General features: G+C 39.0%; 1 protein-coding gene across 1 annotated transcript in view; it reads left to right on the top strand.

The window, feature by feature from the left end:
• The window catches only part of NAALADL2 (N-acetylated alpha-linked acidic dipeptidase like 2), a 378,602-nt gene that overhangs the window by 186,562 nt on the left and 166,298 nt on the right, over positions 1 to 25,742 (top strand). The window contains exons 6-7 of the mRNA XM_075269559.1: positions 12,720 to 12,857; positions 22,124 to 22,216. Coding sequence (XP_075125660.1) covers positions 12,720 to 12,857; positions 22,124 to 22,216 — 231 coding nt within the window. The remainder of the gene's footprint in view (positions 1 to 12,719; positions 12,858 to 22,123; positions 22,217 to 25,742) is intronic.

Raw genomic sequence — 25,742 nt, 5'->3', positions numbered from 1 at the left:
CAGATTGTTACGGACGCGACAATACCAAATATGCATTGTTTTTATTACTTTTTAGTTCTTTTTTTTATATAATTCATTTTCTATTGAGAAAAAGGGATTTTTGGGCTTTATAACTTTATTAATTTTTTTCATACACTTCATTTTATTTTTTTTTTTCATTTTTTTTTACTTTTTCATGTGTCCATTTAGGACACTTCAATCAGCAATACTTTGCTGATATAGAATGCCATGTGAGACACAGCATGCAGGTGTCCCACATGGCATTCCGTAGCAGGATGTCAGGCTGTGTAGACGCACAGCCTGACATCAGAAGGTCCTGGCAGGATCACCAGGTATGTGGGGGCTCCGGGCAGTCTGGGGTCACTGGCCAGACCCCAGACTACCTTTTACTGCTATCGGCACCCCCCGATCTCGCCGCGGGGGGTGCCGATCAACTTCAATTGTCGGCGGATGCCTTTCGATCGCGCCGTGATGTTTCACGGCGCGATCGAAAGGGTTAAAACGTCCAGTCGGACTCAGTTCCGACTGGACGTTATTGAGGAAGGGGTTAGGTGTTAGTAACACCTAACCCCCGTCCTCCCCGCACCCCTCCCCCTGCGAAATAGGTACCTAAAGACAGGACGTATTTTTACAATAGTCCGGTCTTTAGGTACCTGGACCGCAGGCCGTAAATTTACGTACGGCGGTCCTTAACCGGTTAATACAAATGTCCTGTGTCAGACGGTTTCCTACAGCATTACACACTTGTTTTATTTATATATTAATATTAAAATGGTAATGTATCGATCCAAGTCTAGATGATATGCAATGGAAAATTGAGTGAATACAACAGAATAACACTTGATTTTATTATTTTGTAGGTTAGAAAAATGTAACTTATAAATGCAGTACCTGTTAGCGTTATAACATCTTGAAAATCCATATGTATTATAGTTGTAGACACAAAACGATTGCCTAGGACTAGGGTTGAGCGATCAGGATCGGAAAAGATTGGATCCCGATCGGTGATCAAGTAAATTTCACGATCGTGATCGGGTTCCGATCCCTCCTAAAAAAAAGATCGGGAGCTAAGTTCCAATCCCGATCGCTCAACTTACCTGCACAGAAGTGCTGTCGCTGCCGCTCCTCATTCTTCTCGCTCCTCTTTTTTTCTCTTTCTCATGCCTTCAGAGTGCCCTGCGTGCCCCCGCCTCCCTAGACTAGTGTTAGAGATGCTGGGAGAAGGTGAGGCTTGTGGCTTAGGAGAGTGTGGGCGGGTACTGGGAAGGGAGATGTGAGTGCATCACTCACGTCTTCCTGCCCACACTCTCCTAAGCCACAACAAGTCCTGCCTACTCCCATCATCTCTAACACTAACCTAGGGAGGTGGGGGCATGCACAGTGCTCTGAAGGCTTGTCAATGAGAGAGGAATGGACCGAGAAGAATGGGGAGCGGCAGCGGATCTGTGCAGGTAAGCGGACACCAGGGGGGCTAAGTAGCCGGGGGATTTTTTTAAAATCACTACACAGCATGGAGTCCAAAAATTGAAACAATTTTTGGCCTCCATGCTGTGTAGTGAATAGGATCATTTTTTATCATCCAATCTTCTATGATTAAAAAAATCCCTTTGACTTGCATTAGGATTGGAATTGGGATCGAGATCGGGTTCAGATGGAAAATGATCAGAAATCAGATTTTAAAAACGATCCTGAAATTTCAAGATCGGCTCAACCCTACCTAGGACATCAGATGTTGTTATATCTTATTTTATGCAAAAGTTTTAAAAATAATTCACAATGAAACAAGTAAGACATGGATAATGAATCCATCTCGCAGAGAACTTCCTGACTACGCTGCCATGAAATTTCCAGGAGATATATTTATTGTTCCACCATGTTGCCATTAGGATGCTATAATAATTGCAATATGTAAGGAAGTGAGAAAAAACTCCATGTAGTTCACAGCAATGGTGTGACTGATTTTCTACCTTTTTCACACTCCTCCAAAGCAAAATTGTACATGTTCTTAATGCATAAAACAAGAATAATATACAGTTAGCTAAAAAAAAAAAAAAATCTGCTTTGCAATAGAGTAACATAATTGCAAGTATCACTTGCATCATACCTTTTAAAAGTAGTAATTTCAATGTATAATTTAATGGCAATTCATATCATTTTCATGGTAAATCATCGTGGATTACTACAAGTGAGCTAAAGGACTGTGGATATTATAGTAAAGCCCATCCAAAAGGATTTTAGATTTCATGCTTCACAGTTAAATCTGTCACTGAGTTTTCTAAAATTGATTTCCTATTCCCAAAATATGTTCACATTTATCAGCATAATTTGGGACTTAACAACTTTTCAAGAAAATGTAATGGACTATTTTTAATCTTATGGGCAGCAAACAGTTTTTTGTTATTTTTGTTTAATGCAAAACTTAAATTTATTTCCCATTAAATTGAGTAAGAAGACATTACCCTAAATGTCTGACTTAAATAAAAGTAAAACAAGCAAATAGTATTGTATCTTTGGCTTTTTTTTTTTTTTTTTTTGCAGCACATTCTCACTTTCCCTGACTGTGTATATAGTTATCCTATTAATATTATAAAGGTGAAAGTTTGTGAGTTTGGATGTTTGTGGGTTTGTGTGTTTGGATGTTTGGATGTTTGTTCCTCAATCACGCAAAACCCGCTCCACCGATTTGGCTGAAATTTTTCACAAACATAGTTACTACACAGGATTACGCAATAGGCTACTTTTCGTCACAATAGCGCACATATGTTTTTCCCAGGACCCCCACAAAACCCAAACTCACATCACTATCTCTGCAATCTCACACACTTTGGACCAGAGCAAGCCACAAAATTCATATTACCCTCTACAGCAGAGGTCGGCACGCCTTCCATATTTCACTGGCACCCCAGCAGCACAGGACCTGCAAGAGTTAAATGAAGTCGGAGCGTCCCTTCAGTGCTCTGCTAGAGTTGAGGCATAAGGACACTCCCCCTTCTCTCACTGCCCTCCAATGAGAGGGGTGCAGGAAACCCAGGGGGTGGAACTTAATCGCTCAGGTCTCTGCCTGCTATAGTGATAGCTTCTGCCGTCTGCACCCTGCAAAGGTTCCCCGAGGAGGAGAGGAAGCTGCTAGCAAAGTGAAAGTAAAAAGCACACAGGTCCTTTCCTTTAGTTCCTATTCTCATTAATGTCAGGCATTTGGGGTTATTAGTTTAGTGTTAGTAACTCCATGTGCCACACATTAATAGGAATAAACCCCATCATGTCCCTCATATTAACCCTTGTGTGCCTCATATAAGGGTTACTAATATGTGAGACATATGGAGGTACTAATAAAAGACCTTAATAATGAAGATACTTAATTATTACCTCCCAGTCTCTCACATATCAGTAACTCTTACACAAGGGTTAATGTGAGGGACATGATGGGGTTAATTGCTATTAATAAGAGGCACATGGAGTTACTAAACTGTCATGCACAGGGCCAGACTTTATGTTGCTTGCTCAAGAGTATCCTGTGCCCAAAACGTACATGTACTGGCGGAAAATAACACATCATACAATGTCGTATATCGAAGTATATTCACTTGAAATACCTCTGTCCCAAAGACACTATGTACAATTTATCAGAACACCGTATAGCAGCTGAAATAAGAATTACGTTCAACACAAAAGTTTCACGTATTCTCAGAATTATAGCAAAAACAAGATACAAAGTTACATTTCATATCCCATAACTTTTACACACTACTAAAACCTTACCCGCGCCTGTATTTACCCACTTCTACAATCACCGCAGACGAAGTCGCGGGTACCAGCTAGTAAGCAAATATTTGCATGCCCTGATAACCCACTAAAATGCATCCTAGAGTGGCCAATAACAGTTATACTCCTATTATTACCAACTACAGTGGCATGTAAAAGTCTGGACACCCCTGGTGAAAATGGCTGTTAGTGTGAACAGTTAAGCAAGTTGAAGATTATATGATCTTTAAAAGGCATAACATTAAAGATTAAACACATTTGTCTATAATTTTAAGCAATATTAGTGTATTATTATGTCTCAGTACAATTTTGGAGTGAAAAAGAGAAAGGTGCACCTTGCAAAAGTTTTGGAACTCTTGTAGATTTGTGTGCTCAGATAACTTTGACCAAGCAGTAGAAGTCTATAAGATGATAACAAAGCATTTTCAAGTTGCCCTTTCCTCAATTCAAAATGTAATTAAGAAATTACAGTTACAGGAACAGTGGAAGTCAAGATAAGGTTTGGAAGACCAAGAAAAATTTCAGAGACAGCTACTTGTAGGATTGCCAGAGTGGCACATCAGATCCCCTGCTTGACTGCAAAAGACCTTCAAGAAGATTTATCAGACTCTGGAGTTTTGGTGCATTGTTCTACTGTTCAGCAATACCCGCACAAATATGGTCTTTATAGAAGAATCACCAGAAGAAAACCTCTGCTTGTCCTCGCCATAAAATTCAGTGTCAGATGTTTGCAAAGAACATCTAAACAAGTCTGGTACATTTTTGAAACAAGATCTGTGAACTGATGAGGATAAAATAGAACTCTTTGCTCAGAACAATCAAAGATATGTTTGGGGTAAAATGGGCACAGAATTTCAGGAAAAGAACATCTCCAACCATTAAGCATGGGATTGGATCAGTCATGCTTTGCGGTTGTGTTGCAGCCAATGGCACGGGGAACATTTTACAGATAGAGGCAAGAATGGATAAATGAATATTGATCCTAAATACACGTCAAAATCCACCATAGACTACTTAAAAAGGTGCAAGTTAAAGGTTTTACCATGGCGCTCACAGTCCCCTGATCTGAACATCATTGAAAATCTGTAGCTAGACCTCAAAAGAGCAGAACAGGCAAGATGACCCAGGAATCTCACAGAACTGGAAGACTTTTCCAAGGAAGAATGGAGTAAAATCCCTCAAACAAGAATTGAAAGAATCTTGGCTTGCTACAAAAAGCATTTTCAAGCATTTTCAATACTTGCCAAAATGGGTACTACTAGGTATTAACCATGTAGTGTGCCCAAAGTTTTGCATTGGGCCATTTTCATTTTTTGTTATTTTGAAAATGTAAAATATGAAAATATATATATAATTTTTTCTTAAAAATACATTGATAATGTGTCATCTTTCATGTTATGCCTTTTGAAGATCATTTTTATCTTCAACTTGCTTAACTGTTCACAATAACTGTCATTTTGACTAGGGGTGTCCAAACTTTTGCATGCCACTGTACATTACCAGTCAGTACCAACTAAATTAGAGGACATTTCATATCTTGCTGGATTGCTTTTGCAATGTGGGGCCCCATTTTCTGCTTAATATGTTGTCCTTTGTAAGGGTATAATAACAATGTATTGCTATATTATTAGTATACTAGCTAAAAAAAAATACAAAAATATTGTGCCGTTTGTGCTAGTAGGAGCAGTGAAATAATACAACAGCCATATTGCTTTATGTATTCATCCAAAGAGTTCTCCTGCTGCACCTCTCCTTTCCTGAGGGCATTGGTTGACAGAGTGATTTGTTTATGTGCATTGTGAGAAGGTGACAGGCTCTGTGCTGGAGTCCAGATATATCAGCCCCAGGTTTCTGACATATGTGTGGTCTAGGACAGATCTGGAGTAGGCCTCAACCCAGATGTTGATCACGGGCTCATTACTGGGCCAGAAAAGGCTGCAGATCCTGCATTGCAGTGCAATTCCATGGAGTGAAAGGAGTTGTGTGGTGTTGTCCTGTAACCCCGAGTCCGGTGCGACAATCTTTCACTTGTTTTATTTGTGTGGCTGGAAGTAAACCACATGTATAGTTAGGTTATACATTCTGTTTAGTTAGTTGCTCAGACGGGCAGGTCTTTTTATTTTGTTTTTTCCTGAAGTTAAGTCTGTATTTTGTTTTGCTCATTCTGTGCCTGGAGTGAAGGCTTATTTATTTTCCAGTTTTTTTTCTAAATAGACCAGTTTCTGCACATTTTGTGTCCCTGTCTTGACTGTGTGGGTCTGCACCACTGCTTCTACTGAGCTAACTTCCCCACAGAATAACCTATTATATACTGCACTGAGTAGCTTCATGGAGGGGGATGCTACAATTTCTAGTGCGCTAATTTCTTATATTTGAGAATAGTAATACAATTCTTCATACTACAGTTTTTTTTTTTTTGTTTGTTTTTTTTTAATAAGCCACTGCCACTGATATACAGTCCTATGAAAAAGTTTGGGCACCCCTATTAATCTTAATCATTTTTAGTTCTAAATATTTTGGTGTTTGCAACAGCCATTTCAGTTTGATATATCTAATAACTGATGGACACAGTAATATTTCAGGATTGAAATGAGGTTTATTGTACTAACAGAAAATGTGCACTATGCAATAAACCAAAATTTGACCAGTGCAAAAGTATGGGCACCTCAACAGAAAAGTGACATTAATATTTAGTAGATCTTCCTTTTGCAAAGATAACAGCCTCTAGTCGCTTCCTGTAGCTTTTAATCAGTTCCTGGATCCTGGATGAAGGTATTTTGGACCATTACTCTTTACAAAACAATTCAAGTTCAGTTAAGTTTGATGGTTGCCGAGCATGGACAGCCCGCTTCAAATCATCCCACAGATGTTCAATGATATTCAGGTCCGGGGACTGGGATGGCCATTCCAGAACATTGTAATTGTTCCTCTGCATGAATGCCTGAGTCGATTTGGAGTGGTATTTTGGATTATTGTCTTGCTGACATATCCATCTCCAGCGTAACTTCAACTTCGTCACTGATTCTTGAACATTATTCTCAAGAATCTGCTGATACTGAGTGGAATCCATGTGACCCTCAACTTTAACAAGATTCCCGGTGCCAGCATTGGCCACACAGCCCCAAAGCATGATGGAACCTCCACCAAATATTACAGTGGGTATCAAGTGTTTTTCTTGGAATGCTGTTTTTTTTGGACTCCATGCATAACGCCTTTTTGTATGACCAAACAACTCAATCTTTCATCAGTCCACGGGACCTTCTTCCAAAATGAAGCTGGCTTATCCAAATGTGCTTTTTCATACCTCAGGTGACTCTGTTTGTGGCGTGCTTGCAGAAACGGCTTCTTTCTCATCACTCTCCCATACAGCTTCTCCTTGTGCAAAGTGTGCTGTATTGTTGACCGATGCACAGTGACACCATCTGCAGCAAGATGATGCTGCAGCTCTTTGGAGGTGGTCTGTGGATTGTCCTTCACTGTTCTCACCATTCTCCTTCTCTGCCTTTCTGATATTTTTCTTGGCCTGCCACTTCTGGGCTTAACAAGAACTGTCCCTGTGGTCTTCCATTTCCTTACTATGTTCCTCACAGTGGAAACTGACAGGTTAAATCTCTGAGACAACTTTTTGTATCCTTCCCCTGAACAATTATGTTGAACAATCTTTGTTTTCAGATCATTTGAGAGCTGTTTTAAGTAGCCCATGATGCCACTCTTCAGAGGAGATTCAAATAGGAGAACAACTTGCAATTGGCCACCTTAAATACCTTTTCTCATGATTGGATAGATCTGGCTATGAAGTTCAAAGCTCAGTGAGGTTACAAAAACAATTTTGTGCTTCAGTAAGTCAGTAAAAAGTAGTTAGGAGTATTCAAATCAATAAAATGATAAGGGTGCCCATACTTTTGCACCGGTCAAATTTTGGTTTAATGCATGTTGCACATTTTCTGTTAGTACAATAAACCTCATTTCACTCCTGAAATATTACTGTGTCCATCAGTTATTAGATATATCAAACTGAAATGGCTGCTGCAAACACCAAAATATTTAGAACTAAAAATGATTAAGATTAATAGGGGTGCCCAAACTTTTTCATAGGACTGTATGTGTGGTTACCCAGCCCTGGAGATAGGTGACCTGATTAGAGTTATTTTGCCAGCTTCCAACAGCAACTAGCAAAACAGAGAATGTATCTATAGGATAAAACTATAAACTCAACAACACATGGTATATAGTTGCATATTGCCATCTATTATGGAACGCTAGCAGTGCATTGTCATTTATTAACATATTTACACTACTGCTGCTAATATTCTTTAAATCTGTTATATAAATGGCAATTCTTGCAGTAAAATGATCCACTTTAATTAAGCCAGTTCTTTATTTTACATTTACTGTCATTCTGACTGAAACAAAATAAGGCTGTAACAATTTCATCTAATTAGGAACTAAAGTGATATGAAGCTGCGATATTAAGACTTATCTAGGAGATAATAAATAAAGTAGTTTTAGTTGGTCACTCTAATTGGCTTCACTGAATGACATATTCCTTTGAAATCATTACAGTTGCGCTATCATTTAAAAGAAAAAAAAATCTAATGGCAGAACTATTTGATTTTCCAAATGATTCATTTTAAAAATGCCACCTACTGTGTCCTTACTATGGTTAAGTGATGTCTTGCCCACTGCATAAGAAGTAACAATTCACTTGTAAAACTGAAGAGTTGTACATTTCTACTCTTTTGCTATAGAACTGGTCCCATGCATAGTGAGTTTAAATTTTAAACACATAGACATAAAAGACAAGTAGATAAAGACTGCCTGTTCCATTTACTGTAACCTGCGGTTTTGCCTTTTCATGATTTTTTTTTATTACTATAGATGTTTATGCCAAGCATGTTAAATCATGTTGGCAGAGTGACAATTTACAGAATTTCAAGAAAAATTTGTGGCACATTATAAGTGTGCCTGACTTGCCAACTTTACTAAAAGAAGTGAGGAAGAAGTTGTTGTTCTTTCTCTCATGGTTATCTACTCCATTGTTTTTGTGGTTTTCCACATTCATGGTATACTGCTGCTCAAACTGATGCTCCAGCATATGCCATAGTCCCATATGGTGTTGGAACTTGTCTACACCCATGAGGCAATGTTAATACCAGAAAGCACCTAGCTTTGTTGCATTTCTAGACTCTGACCACTGGCGCTCAAAATATTGCTCTAGTGGGCCATGACAACTATGTATTGTCCCTGCTAGAGATGAGCGAGTAGTGTTCGATCGAGTAGGTGTTCGATCGAATACTACGGTATACTAATAATACTCTTACTCGATCGAACACTACTAGCTGTTCGAAGTTTAAGGTTCGATGCAGAACCAGCGTTGATTGGCAGAATGCTATACATTCTGCCAATCAACGCTGGTTCTTCTCTTACCTTTCCGAAGTCTTCTCCACGCTGTGTCCCCGCGTCTTCTTCCAGGTGGAATTCACTCTGCCTAGGCATCCGGCCTAGGCAGAGCCGCACGCGCATGCGCGGGCATGCACGCGCATACACACGCATGCGCAGTCGGCTCTGCTCAGGCGTCGGGTCTGGGCAGAGCCGCACGCGCATGCGCAGTCGGCTCTGCCTAGGCTGGATGCCTAGGCAGAGTGAATTCCACCCGGAAGAGAACGCGGGGACCCTGCGCCGGGAGAAGACTTCAAGCAGAATCCAGCCCGACTGTCACTCGTGGACTTGGTAAGTATGATTTTATCGAATGTTGCCTACCCCTGAAACGAGCATTTCCCCCCATAGACTATAATGGGGTTCGAACAGTCGAACAGTGTGCAGCTTTAGACACTTTAGTGTTCGCTCATCTCTAGTCCCTGCCCATAATTGCTGCTCCACCTGTTGACAGTGATGTGCAGCTTTCCCTACATGAGAAATAATAACAGCTAGAAAATCTCCATTAAGATTATGTGCATGTCATCAGTAGGTGAAATGCAGTGTATCCCACCAAGTTGCTTGGAAGTGACTGCACTGCCAATAACTTGGCCAAGTGTTGGTTTATGTTGCAGTCCGGATAACAGAGTGTAGCTTGCTGTTTACCGGACACACATTTTTTTTTATGGCATGGAGGAGCAGAATCAGATGAGATAGAGAATAGTATTGCTCACTTGAGAACACTGGCAATTCCATTTTGCCAAATGACTTGGTGATGCCATTTCATGTAAATGCAGAGATGATAAAGACAATGACTATGTGCTAGGTCTGGATGTGACATGCCAACAAACAAGATCATAGGTAGAAAGAATAGAATGATCTTACTTGCTGCCACTGCCAATTCTATTTTGCTGCTGAAGGTATTTCATGTATGGAGATACCTAGTTCCTATACGTGTGACTGCACACCCATGGCTTAATTTTTTTCCAGCTCTTGCAACTTGCCATCAACTTCTCATTTTTTAATGTACAAAAACATTTCCATCACAGATATATTGCATATAGCTGCTGCCGAAAACAACAGCAGCAGTGGAAATGTGTCTACCAGTGCCACTACTACCAGGTTTGCTTTAGACCTACCCCAGAAAGTTCTTTTAGATGTTGGAGCTTCATTTCAGATGCAATTCTTATTATCACAGCTGTCACCACCCTGTTCCTCTGATGCCACCGTGTTACCATGACCCGTTTGCCAAGGTCTTATCTGGAATAAAATCATTACCGGATTCAGTAATTACATGGTATTCCTTTATAGGATCAGAATTCCTAACAGATTTCACCCTAGGGCTCCTACAAACATGACTGCCAATAGCCTACCCCCTATGGCTACTACCTCATGACTGTGCTCATTCAACTCATCAAGAAGAAGAAGTCTTTAGCTAGGAGGAATATCTCTCTCAGCAGATGCCACATGACAACTAGAGAATGGGGTAGATACGAATGATAAATCTCTCAAATAGTGTTGGTACAATGCACAGAAAGGGGCTCAATCCATCACCAAATAAAAAAATAAGTCAGGCACTCATATAGTAGATAAGTGAATGGACTTCAAATGTTATTAGAAATCCCACAAAGTAAATTCAGTGTAGCATTTTGGTCCACATGACCTTTGTCAGACATTGCATTACTCAATGGAAACTGAAGCGGTTAAGAAAATTACATCATAGAGCGCAAGACAGCAGAAGCTGTGAAGGATATGTGATCATAGGACTGGAAGGGAATAATGTTAACCACTGAGGAACAATGTTGTCTTTGGCTTCAGATGGCAAGGATTGAAAGCTGTTCATTGATTTCACATATTATAACTTATGATGCTCCTTAAACTAATTAATAATGAGACCATCATTGCTTAAAACTTAAATTAAAGACGGCAGCAATTTTGAGGTTTTAAAAATGCAGGTTTTTAATATTGCTTTATTTTAAGAAACTGTTCAAGCATATATTCATATGTGCTATCTGTGAGAGGGATACTTAATACTTTTAAAAGAACGGGCATGAGAGTAGAAGCACCAAGGAGGCGTTTTAATAGCACCTGAAGAAGGGCGGATAGCCCGAAACGCGTTGTGCCTACATTTTAACGAATAAATTTATTGGAAGGATATGAGCTGATTATTGGTCTTGTGCGCACTTTTCCCTATACCTCCACGCCTGATTGGGTTAAGACCCTGAGGGACTCTATTTTTTCACTTAATACTTTTAGTAAAGGGCTGAGATGTAGCATGATCAGGCGACAAACACACATGATGTCACTGGTCTGAGTAGAGGAAGCAGAGCACACCCAAGCTCCATGGTCTCTTTAGACACTGGTTGTTAGGGTGAAGGGTGTCAGAGCTCCAAAGTTCCAGAAAATCCCTTTAAGTTAAAGGGGTATTTCCATCTCAAGGATCTATACAGGTAGTTTATGTAATTTGAAGACTTTTCCTAAATATATTGCTTTTGCAATGCTGCTTTGTTTTACTGCTATGTGAAATTATTCCTCCCATTGTTTACAAAGCATTCCCATAATGTCGGACCTGTGTGTTAAGCAGGATAAAGTGACATCACTCACTACTCTCAAAACTGGGTCCACTTTCTAGAAGCATGTGCATATTATCTGATCTGCATTTATATTAGATTTCCAGTAATTATAAGTATACTTCATAGTGTCCTGTTCAGCAAGCAGGGAGGCGGAGGGGGGAATACAGGAAGTGAGAAGAAAAGACAGCAGGCAAAGCTGCTGAAACAAGGAGATGTGAAAACCGCTTTAAGTTACCATTCATGTAATGTCTTAATACCTTTTTTAAAATAACAAGAAATGGATTAAAAAATAAGATGAATAGAATTTTTGAGCTATGCTTTCTTTCCCTTTAATATCCACTATTAGTAACAACTTCAAAAACTATGTAAAAACAAATTAAATATCTGTATCAATATGTGAGTTATGGCTAATCATCTCCAAAGGACATTGTTACAGAAGTCCTGTGGTCTGTTCATGTGTAACTTTGGTGCAGTCTGGCCTTGTAGTGAATTTTCTGGGACTCTCACTCCTTAGAAGATTGTTAGTTGTCTTGAATGTTTTTCACTTGTAGCTAATCTTGAAGTCCTAAGAATGACGGACTTCAAATTATTTAGAAATGGCCTTCTAACATTTTTCTCAATGATGGTTAGCAACAATTCACACGCCTGTATGCTCAGGATGAGCAAACATCCAAAACTTCTGCTTTTATAGAGGTGTTCACACTTGCAGATGATCAATTAATCAAGGCATACAGTGAACATATGTGTCTAGAAGCATCTTGGCGCAGCCATTCTGTGGTATGGGACTTTAGTATAGGGGTTGTCAGCCTTACAATTATTGCGAGGCACTCAGAGTACCTTATCTCTGAAAAGGTAAGTCTGGCAGAGAAGGGTATACAATTAACAAACTGCCTTCTGAAGATAGGTGTTACTACTACTTGTGGATATTTATCATGATTTCAATGTTTTCTTTGTTTTTCTTCTATTTAGATGAATACTCCTGGAATATTCAACATAATGTGACATCACTGCTGGTACAGCCTGTAACTAGATTCCTTCTGAGTAGATTTAATTTGACAACGAATACAATAAAAAATCGGTGTCTTCCTATTAAAGTCCCTGAAACAGGTAATAGTTTTAAGTTTAGTTTTGAATGTTAGTTTCACAGTGTATTATACTAGTGATCAGACCCCCTGGGGTTCAAGACCCCTAGAGGTTGTAAAAATAAAAAGTTTTTAAAAAAAAAAAAAAAAAAAAAAAACAAGAAAAAAAAAATTGAAATGTTAAATCATCCATTTTCAGATACATAAATAAAGGAAAACACCTACAAATCAGATATCCCTATGTCTGAAAATGACCAATCTACAAACTTCTAGAAATATTCTTCCCATATGGTAAATGTTGTAGCCAAACCTAATGCAGCCCTATGTATGGAAATGTAAAAAAAGTTATGGGTATCAGAATGTGGTGACTACAAGAAATGTTTTTTTTTTTTTTTTAAAGCTTTGGATTATTTTTGAGGTATTAAAACATAACAAAAACTATAAAAGTTTGGTATCACTATAATCACACTGATCTACAGAATACAGAAGGCATGTCGTTTTGGCTGCACAGCGAACACCGTAATAACAAAACCTGTAAGAAAGTGAAGCAAACACAGATTTTCTCTAATTCCTCCTCACTTTGAATTTATTTCCATCCCAGTACATTGTATAAAATATTAAATGTACAGTATATGACATAAAATTTGTCCTGCAAAATTTAGGAAAAATAAAAAAGCTATGACTATTGGAAGGTGAAGAGTAGAGATGAGCGAATACTATTCAAACAGCAGTTTCGAATAGCACGCTCCCATAGGAATGAATGGAAGCGGACGGCGCTCAGGGGGTTAAGCGGCCGGACGCCAGCTCCGGCTGTGTGCCAGCTGTGTCCATTCATTCCTATGGGAGCGTGCTATTCAAAACTGCTGTTTCGGATAGTATTTGCTCATCTCTAGTGGAGAGTAAAAATTTAATATCAAAAAATGGTTGTGGCAGGAAGAGGTTAGGTAGAAATCCAGTCTACACTATGTCCCATGAAAAGCATCCTATCTATACTGCTAGTTTATGTGGATTTAAGACTTTTCCTAAATACATTGCTTTATCAAAACTGCTTTATTTGGCCGCTATCTTAATTTATTCACTTCATTGTTGACACTGCGTTTCTATAGCCACTGGGCTTATCTACTCATTTCCCAAGTGATGTAGCTGCCTGCTCTCAGGGGGAGAGGGAGGGGCTGACAAGCAACGGAGCTCCTCAGATAGGGGAGGGGGGAGGTGATAACTCCGGTATCACTGTGCTGTCTATCTTCAGCTTTTCCACTTATCAGTCGGTTTAATTGAATTTGGCTGTTAAGGGAAGAAATAAGGAGTCCGTTACCTCTATATGTAATGCAAGCTGACTCAAATCCAGCTCTGCTACATCAGTTTCCACATCATCTTTATACTGTGGTAATGCATTTACAACCAATCCCTCATTACTGACTGCAAACAATGTGCCGAGAAATCCAGGAAGTGAAGAGAGCACAGAGCCCTGCAGGCTACAGAACAAGAGTTATGGGAATATGCCTTTAAGCCAATTATGTTCCCAAAACTAAATTCAACCAGTTTTTACACAGTTTTTACACAAATTTATAAATTTATATAACTACCCCAAAAAAACAAAAAATATATGATGAAAAAATATATGTCTACATATACCGGCCCTTACTCATCCTGCAAAACCAGCATTGATTGGCCGAATGATATACACTGTATAGCATTCGGCAAATCAACGCTGGTTCTGTAGCAGGCTCATCCTTGCTAGTCGGAGAGCTGGCAGCTTGCGGTTATGAGGGAGCTTACTTTTTCTCATAGGAATGCACTGACTGGCCAGTGTGCAGCATTCGGCCAATCAACGCTGGTACTGCCGGAGGCTCGTCTGTGAGGAGGCGGAGTCTAAGATCAGACCACAGCAGTCTCCATTGTGGTCTGATCTTAGACTCCGCCTCCTCACATGCGAGCCTCCAGCAGAACCAGCGTTAATTGGCCGAATGCTGTACACTGGCTAATCAACGCTGGTCAATGCATTCCTATGAGAAAAAGTAAGTTCTGCGTAAACGCAAGCTGCCAGCTCTGCCGACTAGCAAGGACGAGCCTGCTGCAGAACCAGCGTTGATTTGCCAAATGCTATACAGTGTATAGCATTCAGCCAATCAATACTGGTTTTGCAGGACGAGTAAGGGCAGGTTCACATTAGCGCTTGCCTCCCATTCGGAAGGAGTCCACAGGAGACCCCCGAACGGAATAGCAGCGCAACTGCAAGCGCTGTGCAGTTAAAGCGCATGGACCCCATAGACTATAATGGTGTCCGTGCGCTTTAACTGCACAACGCTCCTCCTAAACACTCTCCTCCTGCTACGCACGGACTTGGGGACTCTCCTTTAGTCGAATAGTGGATTCCCTTGAAATGAGCCTTTTTTCCCATAGACTGTAATGGGATTAGTCAAATATTGAGGCTCTACTCGAAACAAATATTGAATCTCGAATATTTCACTACTCGCTCATCTCTATTTACTTACACTTTGTTCACATTTGCTTTTAGTGTCTTCCCTTTTGGAATCGATCGAAAAAAACTCTAAAACAACAGATTAGTTAATATAAATAAATAAAAAGGACACAAATGGTTGCACAACACATGTCATAATCCATCTTTTTGACAGATTTGCCAATGGGTATCTGTCAAAATTCTGTCTGTCTGTGTCCTATGGTTTTTGTTTTCAGCAGATATGTTTGTTTTTCTGTCACACCATCTTCATTCTGAGCATGCGGAATGAAGAGTGAAGGATAGTCGAATTGCAAAACAGACAAACCTCTTTTTTAGACACCCATGTGAACGCAGCCTTACAGATATGGTGGAATATTTTTTCTTTAACAGACCTTCTTTCGAATGTGACAACATGAAGTTCTTGCATAGGTGTTGTCAGCTTTGAATTATTGTCTCAGATAGTGGTAAACGGTCTACCTAATATAGATACAGTTTAATGTTATTTTCGTAGAAGCTAATTGAAAAGTCCCAATAAATACAGTATGGCTGAACTTCATGCTGTTACAAGAATTGATTTGGGGAACAAATTGCAAAAATGTCAATATTTCTTTAAGCAAATCAAACATAATTACTTGAATAATATTTAATGCATATAAGTATGGAAAATTTTATATTTTAGATAAAATTATACTTTAAGTGGACAACTGTTGGGGGGATCCACCTGGATAATATATACACATCAGTACATTAGTGTTGCACCATATAGAAAACAATCCATGTCTTCACATTTATAGTACAGTAATCACCATTTGCAGACAGAAGACCAGAAAAGAATTTATTAACATTGCTGGACAACCAGGGCTATGAATCATTTCGAGTGGCATTACTACAATATAAGCCATGGGCGCTCTATACTAATGCCTCCAGCATACATTTATTTTTCTCTCTCTACAGAGATCTATCTTTATGTACTCTTTAATTTGATCTTGACTTTCTACTAGGAAAACATCTGTAATGTTTCTAGGTCTTTGCCTTAGGGTACTCATTCTCTAGATGAAAAAAGAGCTTTATTTTGTAAGAAAGACAAATCAACAAAATAATGATGTGAACAGCCACGAATTAGAGTGAAGGATTTTAAATTGGGTAGAAAGTAATGGCTGCTTGATATCCATGGTAAACACTGACCATAGATCAATTATGTTAATAGAAAGGTATGAGTATCCAATTCACATTTTACACTTTATCTTTAAATTAAATATACAGTAAAAAGGAAAGTCAGAAACTGTCTGTCTATAGTAGTGAAGTTTCAAGAAGACCCTCAATGTCCACAATTATATCAACCCCTCCACAGCTGCTATACCAAGATTAACCACTTTGTCCTCTAAATGTCACTCACCAGTCACTACTTTCCATCTACAAAGGGGTAAATCTCGCCCAGGTTAGATAACATTGGTAGATATTGCTCTCAAATTAATTATACAATTATAAGTTTCCTTATCAACCTGTTTTTACTCAATGACTGCTGACTTTTTCAAAGTGTATCGTGTAATGGTGATGTTCTGTGCTTAAGGGCCATTACTGATACCAGCTGATATACTTTATGCATATTTTAATAGTTTATTGGCTATTACTAGGAATTTTTCCATAATGATTACTTAATTGTAGGGTTGAGCGATCAGGATTGGAAAAGATCGGATCCCAATTGGCGATCGAGTAAATTTCACGATCGGTTTCCGATCCAGCCTAAAAAAGATCGGGAACGGAATTCCGATCCTGATTGCTCAACCTTAGTAGTTAGATAAGTCAATTTACAGTAATGGAGATGTAGCAGAGTCTAGTATATGGCACAGCAGGCAGGAAACAGAAAAATAAATAGTATCTATTCTTCTGTTTCCTCCCTGCTGTGCCATATACTGGACTCTGCTACATATCCATTGCTGTACATTGACTTGTCTAACTACTTTTCTTAGCTTTTGAAAATGATCTTAAAAAAAAAAATCCCATTGACTTGCATTAGGATCGGAATTGAGATCGTAATCGGGACTGGCTGAAAAATGATCGGAAATCGGATTTTAAAAATGATCCTGAAATTTCAAGATCGGCTCAACCCTACTTAATTGTATACAATAAATCTATCAGCCAGTAGGATATAAATAATTATATGCAGTACATGAAGGTAACAACTATATTTAAGTGGAAGTACAGCTTGTAATATTTCTCTCGATGTGATATTAGAGGTGTAATTAATAAAATATATCTAATTTACTGTTTCTTGATGACCTTCAAATTCATAAACTGCTTAGGCCCTTATATTTAAAAGAACTTTTGAAACCCCGTAATGGTTGCCAACCTCTAAAATTAGCAGGCACAACTGGCCATTCCCAGGATCCACCTTAAACAAATTTGTAGTCTTCTTCCATGCAGCCCCTTTCTCAGAAAAGCATTACCCAGATCTTATTCTTGATCATGTATTCATCAGGTATTGTTTTGGTATTGGTATACCAAATTACCAAACTTATTGGTATCTAATCATTTGGTATTTAGTATATATCTTTTTAAAAATTTCTAATTTCTATTACTTAATTTAAGATGTAATTTGTGCCTAATTTCATTATCCTTTTATGTAATTTTCTTGTAATTGTCTAGTATTACTTGTAATTTCTCATAAAGTGGATGTGGCCTGTATAGCGCAAAGAAATTGGTCAAATTCAACAACTGTGCCTATTGAAAAAGTCACATGTCTAGGCACAAAAGCACTCACCCGAACCCATAACCTCAACCTAAAAGGCGCATTATACACATATTGTGCCTGAAAGTCACAATACCATGAGACTAGATAAATGATAGTGATAAATAGGGTTGAGCAATCGGGATCGGAAAAGATCGGATCCCGATCAGTGATCAAGTAAATTTCACGATCGCGATCGGGTTCCAATCCCGCCTAAAAAAAGATCGTGAACTGATTCCAATACTGATTACTCAACTTACCTGCACAGAACCGCTGTCACTCCCCGTTGTTCTCAGTCCTCTCCTCTCTATACACACGCCTGCAGAGCGCCGTATGCGCCCCCGCCTCCCTAGGCTAGCGATACAGATACTGGGAGAAAGCGGGGCTTGTGGCTTAGGAGACTGTGGGCAGGTACTAGGAGTGTTAGAAGTATTTAGGTTCATTGCTTTCTATTTTTCTTACCTGGGGAGTTTTTGGCTGCGCGGTGTCTGGGGTGGCATCCTGGCACTGCGGGGTTGTCCTGTCGTGGGTATTGGTGCACACCTTCTGACTTGCACGCGCGCACTGCTGGTAGGCAGCTTTATTTCCTGGTTTATTAGTCTGTCCTCCCATTTGCACCTGGGAGGAGTGGTCTCTACTCTGTATTTAAACCCATGCCTCCCATGGTTCTGTGCTGAGTGTCGCTTTTACAGAGCTAGGCCTTAGCAGGAGGAGTAGGTGGTGATCTGGGATAGAGGAAGTTCCATGGTTGGTTTTTGGGAGGTTTGGGTGAACTAGTTGGTGTGTGAGTTTTCCCTTCTGTGTTCACCAATCCTACCTCTGTGTGTAATTGACTGTGTGAGTGAATTGCCTTATCCTTTGATTTCTACTCAGTTTCCCTGTGTTTGTTTCCTAGTGTAAGGTACCTTCCCATATTGGTTTGGGGGAATCCTTTCCCACATGTTTCCTGTGTGCTGCTTGTGTTGTTAGTCAGCGCACACCCTTATCAGTCCCTGTCAGTAGCAGCTTCACTTGTTCGTTAGGGGTGACCCCCTTTTAGTCTCCAGTCCCTAGAGTTCTTATAGGGCATTCCTTCTCCTACTTCCATCTAGGCCTACGGTTTCAGTGAGAGAGGAGCCGTCGGGGTCAGGCTTAGCCTGAGAACAGCCGACCTACACCCGTGAGGCAGGGACCGGGATAGCTAGTGGGAGTAGTGCAGGGCGAGATTTCCTACTGCTATTCCTTAGCCCCGTTGCAGCTACCTGGACTGACATAACAAGGAGGGGAGACGTAAGTGATGCACTCATGTCTCCCTGCCTCTACCTGCCCACACTCTCCTAAGCCACAACAAGCCCCGCCTACTCCCAACATCAGTAACACTGGCCTAGGGAGACAGGGGCCCGCACTGCTCTCTGCAGGCATGTGAATGAGAAAGAAGAGGACTGAGAACAATGGAGAGCAGCAGCGGTTCTGTGCACGTTAGCGGACAGCAGGAGGGACTAAGTAGCTGGTGGATTTTTTAATCAATCCTCATTGTGGAGTCCAAAAATTGAAGTGTTCAATTTTTGGACTCCACGCTGTGTAGTGAATAGGATCGTTTTTAAAATCTGATTTTCGATCATTAAAAAATCCCATTGACTGGCATTAGAATCGAAATTGGGATCGGGATTGAGTTCGGATGGAAAATGATCGGAAATCGGATTTTAAAAACAATCCTGAAATCTCAAGATAAGCTCAACCCTAGTGATAAATTGTGTCAACTTCAAGCATTTGCCCCTGTTTAATTTGTCTCAATTTGCATAATTTTATTTTATATTGGATGAAATTGTAAGTTATTTATAGGTGCATTTGATGAATTCCCCCCTCTAATGTCTCTTGCTGGATCTGCCACTGGTATTTTTCCTTTTAGGGATTGGATATCATGTAATGGAAGTAAATCAGATCACATAAAATTAATGCTTTGCATTTCATAGGTTTCTTTCTAGTAAACTGTGGTTTCAAAAGAAAGAAAATCTAAAGTTTATATAATGTTAATATTTCACTTTTCTGTCACCACATCTCACAGAACAAAAAGGTTTACGAGAATTATGCAAAACATGCATTCAGTTTACAACAATAGTTTTATAAACACCATAAAAGCATTGTTCTGTAATTTGCCTGTCATACTAGTTTGCCTATGTTTGTCTTGTTGAGACGTTATTCATTTCTGTACGTACTGTACTAAAGGACCAGACAATAAAAAAAGCAAATAGATAAAAGCCTGATATTGACATTATTTCTGTTCTATAGGTTTTCTTTTATTTAGCGTTGTTTTACTCTGGTTCCCATGGTCAGCTGCTTCACTTTTTTTTATACAATGCCCCCGGTATGTTTAGTAAAGACATTGCACTTCAGCAACCTATACAGTATTGATACATATATTGATCGACACAATTTACAGATCTAACTTACAGCTTATGGTGAGATTATACACTGAATCTTCTAAAATGATCTCGTTTTATAGAGTATGCTTGGTTCAGTTGGGATTTCCTAGTGACTTATAGGAAAATGACCAAAGTGACGAATGGCAATCAATTATTTAATTAAAATATTCAAGAAAAAAGTGAAAGTGAGAAGTCTGGATTCATCCAGTAGCAGAACTTCACTAGTGGGAAAAAATGCCTTTGTGTTAATATGATTATGTTGCTTTTAAAAAAGATTCTTAACTTGTAACACTCATATCTGGATATGTCCAGCCAAGAGTAGAGGTACGGTAGAAATATATCTGTTTAAATGTAGCCTAACACTGCATTCACGCAAAATATTTAGGTATGTTTTTTGTATCTTAGCAATTTAAGGTATTAACGTGTTTGTGATGAAACACCATAAATGTACGATACTTTGTACAAGCACACATACTGTATAGAACTGACTTAAAGTTCCGGCATGGCAGGTTGGGTCTCCCGCTGTTAGACTGTTGGTAAGCCGGAAGAGATTCACACTACAAATCAATAAATGTATGCTATGCAATGAATATAGTATGCAGCAGCGCCCCTGCTCCTATTCACTATCTATATACATAAGGGGCTCAAACCGCAGGGACTGATGTGAAGTAGGGGAGTTAAGGCTACCATAGAGGCACACATCCCAACACCCAATAGGATCAATATGGTCAATTAGGTTGCTTTAAGAAAACCTACGTAAAATGGTGACAATGTACAAAAAAAATAGTATAGTTACTTTCCCATATAATAGAAAGCAGAACCATAGGTGCAAAAAAATCTCCAGTATTTTAATACTGCAGAGCTAGCAATTTATATCCATTCTGATTATGCAATCGGGTACATGTATGTCATCACTAAGGGGTACTCAAAAAATGAAAATAAAACCAAAAATGGATTTGATGTTGCAGTGTCTGAAACAACCCATTCTATTAAATTACTACTCAATGTAAGAAAAAAATAAAACAAAATTCCTGGCTCATCCTGCAGAGTTACACTAGGTTCAGACTAGCATTCGGGTTTCTGTTCTTCAGGTCGGCTTGGGGACATAAAAAACGGAAACCCTATCCACTTAAAAACAGGTTAAACACAGAAAGGCATAGGCCAAGGCTGAAGCCTCACAGGCTTTTGATGCCAGGGGTTATGCCGCTTCAGCTGTGGAAAGTTCACCAAGATGTGCTAGAAGCATCTATCATTGCCTCCTATTGAAAATGATGGAAGCAGATTTTGGAAGGAATTTAAAGCTGATCATGAGGGTGAGGGCTAAGTGTTTGAAAAATGATCGAAACCGAACATCAACCGGGATAACTGACATGATTTTGTTCATGTTGGTTATTTTGGTTCGGTTATTACAATACCGCAGTTTTGTTCGGATGGAATATATTGAAATATGGTTTAAAATGGGCGTGGCCTAAATAATCACCATTAAGCGTAATCAAGGTAAGAGGCCTGATTAATCACAATTTTAATTTGGGTCATTTTCACCCAGCCCTAGGCTGAATCCTAGGTTGACAATATATGACAATATTCGATTAATGAATATTAATGAATAAATCAATTATTATTATCTTCCTAAAATGTTTTATTTTGTTTTCTATAGTTGTCTATAGTCTAATTTGGTAATTTCTCTGTTTATTTTTAAGATCAAATAACAATCACACTGAATATTAAATCTACCCAGGAATACAAAGAGATATCAAATTCTATTGGATTTCTCAGGGGATCCCTGCTTCCTGGTAAGTATACAGAATTCCAAAAATGTAACACAAGCAGCAATACAGCATTTGTTTATCATATGTTTTGCAACATTGGTCTCCTGACAATGCAGCTACAAATAATTTGTTTATAGCATGATTCCTAAGGAAGGACTAATTTTGTATTTTCTTCCTGAATTTGATGCGCATGTGATATATGTACAGGTGGAAGGTAGTTCCTGCATACTTCCATCCATGCCATGAATATTACAACTAATTTGTGAAAAAAGATAACACAGAAGTAACGAGCGCCAAATGATAAAATATTGTTAGGGTAAATACCCAAAGGAGAAGAGTAGAGAGATTCTCACCTTTTTGAGTTGTAAAAAAGCTCACAATGACTTTAATGCGCTTATAGACACTTGTCAAATTTATGTCTGTATTACTGCCATATTTATACTTGAGAAAGGGCTCTGTATGCCTGAAACGCGTTGTGTATATGCTAATGAAAATTGTTTAGCCGGATCAGCGACAAGGAAAATCTTTTTTTTTTTTTTTCTTGGGGAATTCTTCTATTGTTTGGATGAACATTGAAGCTGACACTTTACCATTTAATGCTTTATGTGCCACAGTCAATGCCTAATTCCTCCATGAGCTTTTATATAGAGTGAACTAAGTAAAGGAATAAACGATCTTTTAAACCTTTCCCTACTACATTGTATCTGAATAAACTGATCACCAAAAATAACTTTATCAATCTTTCCACCCTCTTTACATCAATGGTCCTAACATTACCACCCCCAAGATACAATCACAAACAACAAAACTCCATCTATGTCTGAGTGATAAAAGTTCAAACATTTTGCTACAAACATCGAAGGTCCTTAAAAAGAACAATCTTGCCCTTGCCCTCCTTTTATATCTTTTATACCTTTTCTGCATTTAATCTCCAATTTAATTTATTCACCAAGTAAATTCCTAAATACTGGTAAATGTCCACTTTCTCAACTACCTTCCTCCGATTCTAACCAAGGGGGTCACAGTTTCTACCTTTCCAAAGTCAATTATTGTTAATTTTTGTTTATGCTAATGAGGCTTATGGAGCGCAGCAGCATCATAACTTGCATGCCGTCTTTTGGCCTTTTCTTTTCCATCCCCTCTCTATGCAAATGATAGCTCCTTGTCATGCTCTTCACTGCTTCAACAGTAGCAAGTGTCTCAACGAGCAACAAATATTGTATGCTTATCTCTCCATTTGACTGGGGATCCAGTAGAGTTTCTGTTTCAGTCCCTGGTATTTGTTGAAATTTTGCTTGCCCATGAGTGGGTTAGCCAATCGGTTACTGAGCACTGATGCCCCTTTTGCATGGAGCATCACTGTTTTGCCACCGATTAGCTTTATCAGTTATGTGCAGGCCAAAGGTCACAAACACCAGGAGATCCAAGACTTTTCACTGAGTCCCCTACCGAAGGGAGATGTAAGTGTACAGTGTTTGTTATTTAAGCCTCTCTATGTGTGTTAAAAAAAAAGTTTATAGACTGATTCTGTATCCGGCCTATTTTTATTAAACAAATGTAATTTGTCATTTGTTTGTATATAGTTGAATATACTGTAGGAGGGCATCCTCAGTGATTGATCACCTTTTACTTCTTCTAGTACCTTCTAATTGGGACACTTGTCAAATAATTCTATAGCAGTAGAGATGAGCGAGTAGTATTCGATCGAGTAGGCATTCGATCGAATACTATAGTATTCGAAATACTCGTACTCGATCGAGTACCACTCACTATTCGAATGGAAAATTCGATGCAGAACCAGCGTTGATTGGCCAAATGCTATACAGTCGGCCAACGCTGATTCTTCTTCTACCTTTAGAAGTCTTCTCCTCGCTGCGTCCCTGTGGCGTCTTCCGGCTCTGAATTCACTCTGCTAGGCATCGGGCCTGGGCAGAGCCGACTGCGCATGCCCGCGCTACAAGAAAATGGATGCTTTGACTGTAAGCGGCCATTTTCTTGTAGTGTGGGAATGCACAGTCGTCTATGCCCAGGCCCGATGCCTAGCAGAGTTAATTCATTGCCAGATGACGACACGGGGATGCTGCGCGGAGAAGACTTCTTGGAGAATCCAGCCCGACCCTCACTCGTGGACTTGGTAAGTTCAGTTTGATCGAATGTTGCCTACCCCTGAAACGAGCATTTTCCCCCCATAGAGTATAATAGGATTCAATATTCAATTCGAGTAGTCAAATATTGAGGGGCTACTCAAAACTAATATCGAATATTTAACTACTCGCTCATCTCTAATAGCCAATGTTCCAATGTAAGCTGTGTACTCTGAAAAGGACAAAGTTAAAACTGCATACTAAAGAGGGTGGACAAGTCCTATCACAGCTCTCTTTCAAGCTTAGAGGGCACTGTGGTTATAGCTCATGTTGGTTATACTTAGCTGGATATCATTTTTTGTTGTCAAACTACACTCCTATACATGAAAAAAAAGAAAAACTTACAGCAGTAGAACATGGACATTTTTCAAATTATATATTGTGCACATGTATTTCCATTACACCACATTATAGGCAAATATGCCCAGTATAGAACTTTACTTTACAGTCTTGAATAAAATCCATGTCGAACAGCTGCATTCAATTATTAAACTCTATATCTTCAATCAGTCTTGAGAGTAACCTTTCGCTTTTGTACTTAGAATGTTGTATTCATTGGTATATTTATTCATAATAACACACTTCTCCATAAGATTTGTGACTGAAGGGTGCAAAGAGTATCCTGTTGAAAGGATAAGCTGGCAACTAATTTGATTTTATAGATATAAATCAGTTATTTTTCAATGATAAAATTGCCTGCGATTTGGAAAACTTGGAATGCTCCACTAAAACGGCAATCTATATCATCTAAAACTCATTTAAACAGTTTGTGCTGCAACACTAATCTTTATTTAGAATCTGAGTGCAAATAAGTGACAGGGCTATTTCTGGCCCATTTACTGCTTGAACTTGCCCATTACACATTCAAGGAGTGATGAATTATATGGAAACAATTTAGAAATACTTTAATTAATAAAAGTAGTAGGCAATTACTATGCTTTATATTATACCTCCGGACATTTCTGGGTAGAATAGCTACTACGATAGGTTCAAACATTATAGCATATCATTGCCCAATGGGTCCATACCAATACAGTTATCTATCTATCTATCTATCTATCTATCTATCTATCTATCTATCTATAGAGTTCCCAAAAATGATATAAGTATGTCCATAAGTAATCATTCAATTGGGGACTATCCAAATATAATCCATAAATCACAAGGTGCGCAAAACCTACACGTAAGAAACCTACCACCCAAAAAACCTAAGACAAAAGATATCAGATAATGCCTAATTTGATACTTTATCAAAGAAGTCTAATTTTAGACAAAAAATAGGTCACCAGATCCTTGATCATGTTGCCACAGCTATGTCTGAGAGAGTTGCAGATTTATAAGGACTAGTGAGTCAGCCACAGTTGTAGTTGTATGGCACAGTAATAGTTCTTCATATCAGGGAGGTT

The sequence above is a fragment of the Leptodactylus fuscus genome, chromosome 3, assembly GCF_031893055.1.
Source record: "Leptodactylus fuscus isolate aLepFus1 chromosome 3, aLepFus1.hap2, whole genome shotgun sequence".
Classification (NCBI taxonomy): Eukaryota; Metazoa; Chordata; class Amphibia; order Anura; family Leptodactylidae; genus Leptodactylus; species Leptodactylus fuscus.
The sequence above is the reverse complement of the archived record's forward strand: the minus strand, read 5'-3'. Positions and strand labels throughout refer to the sequence as shown.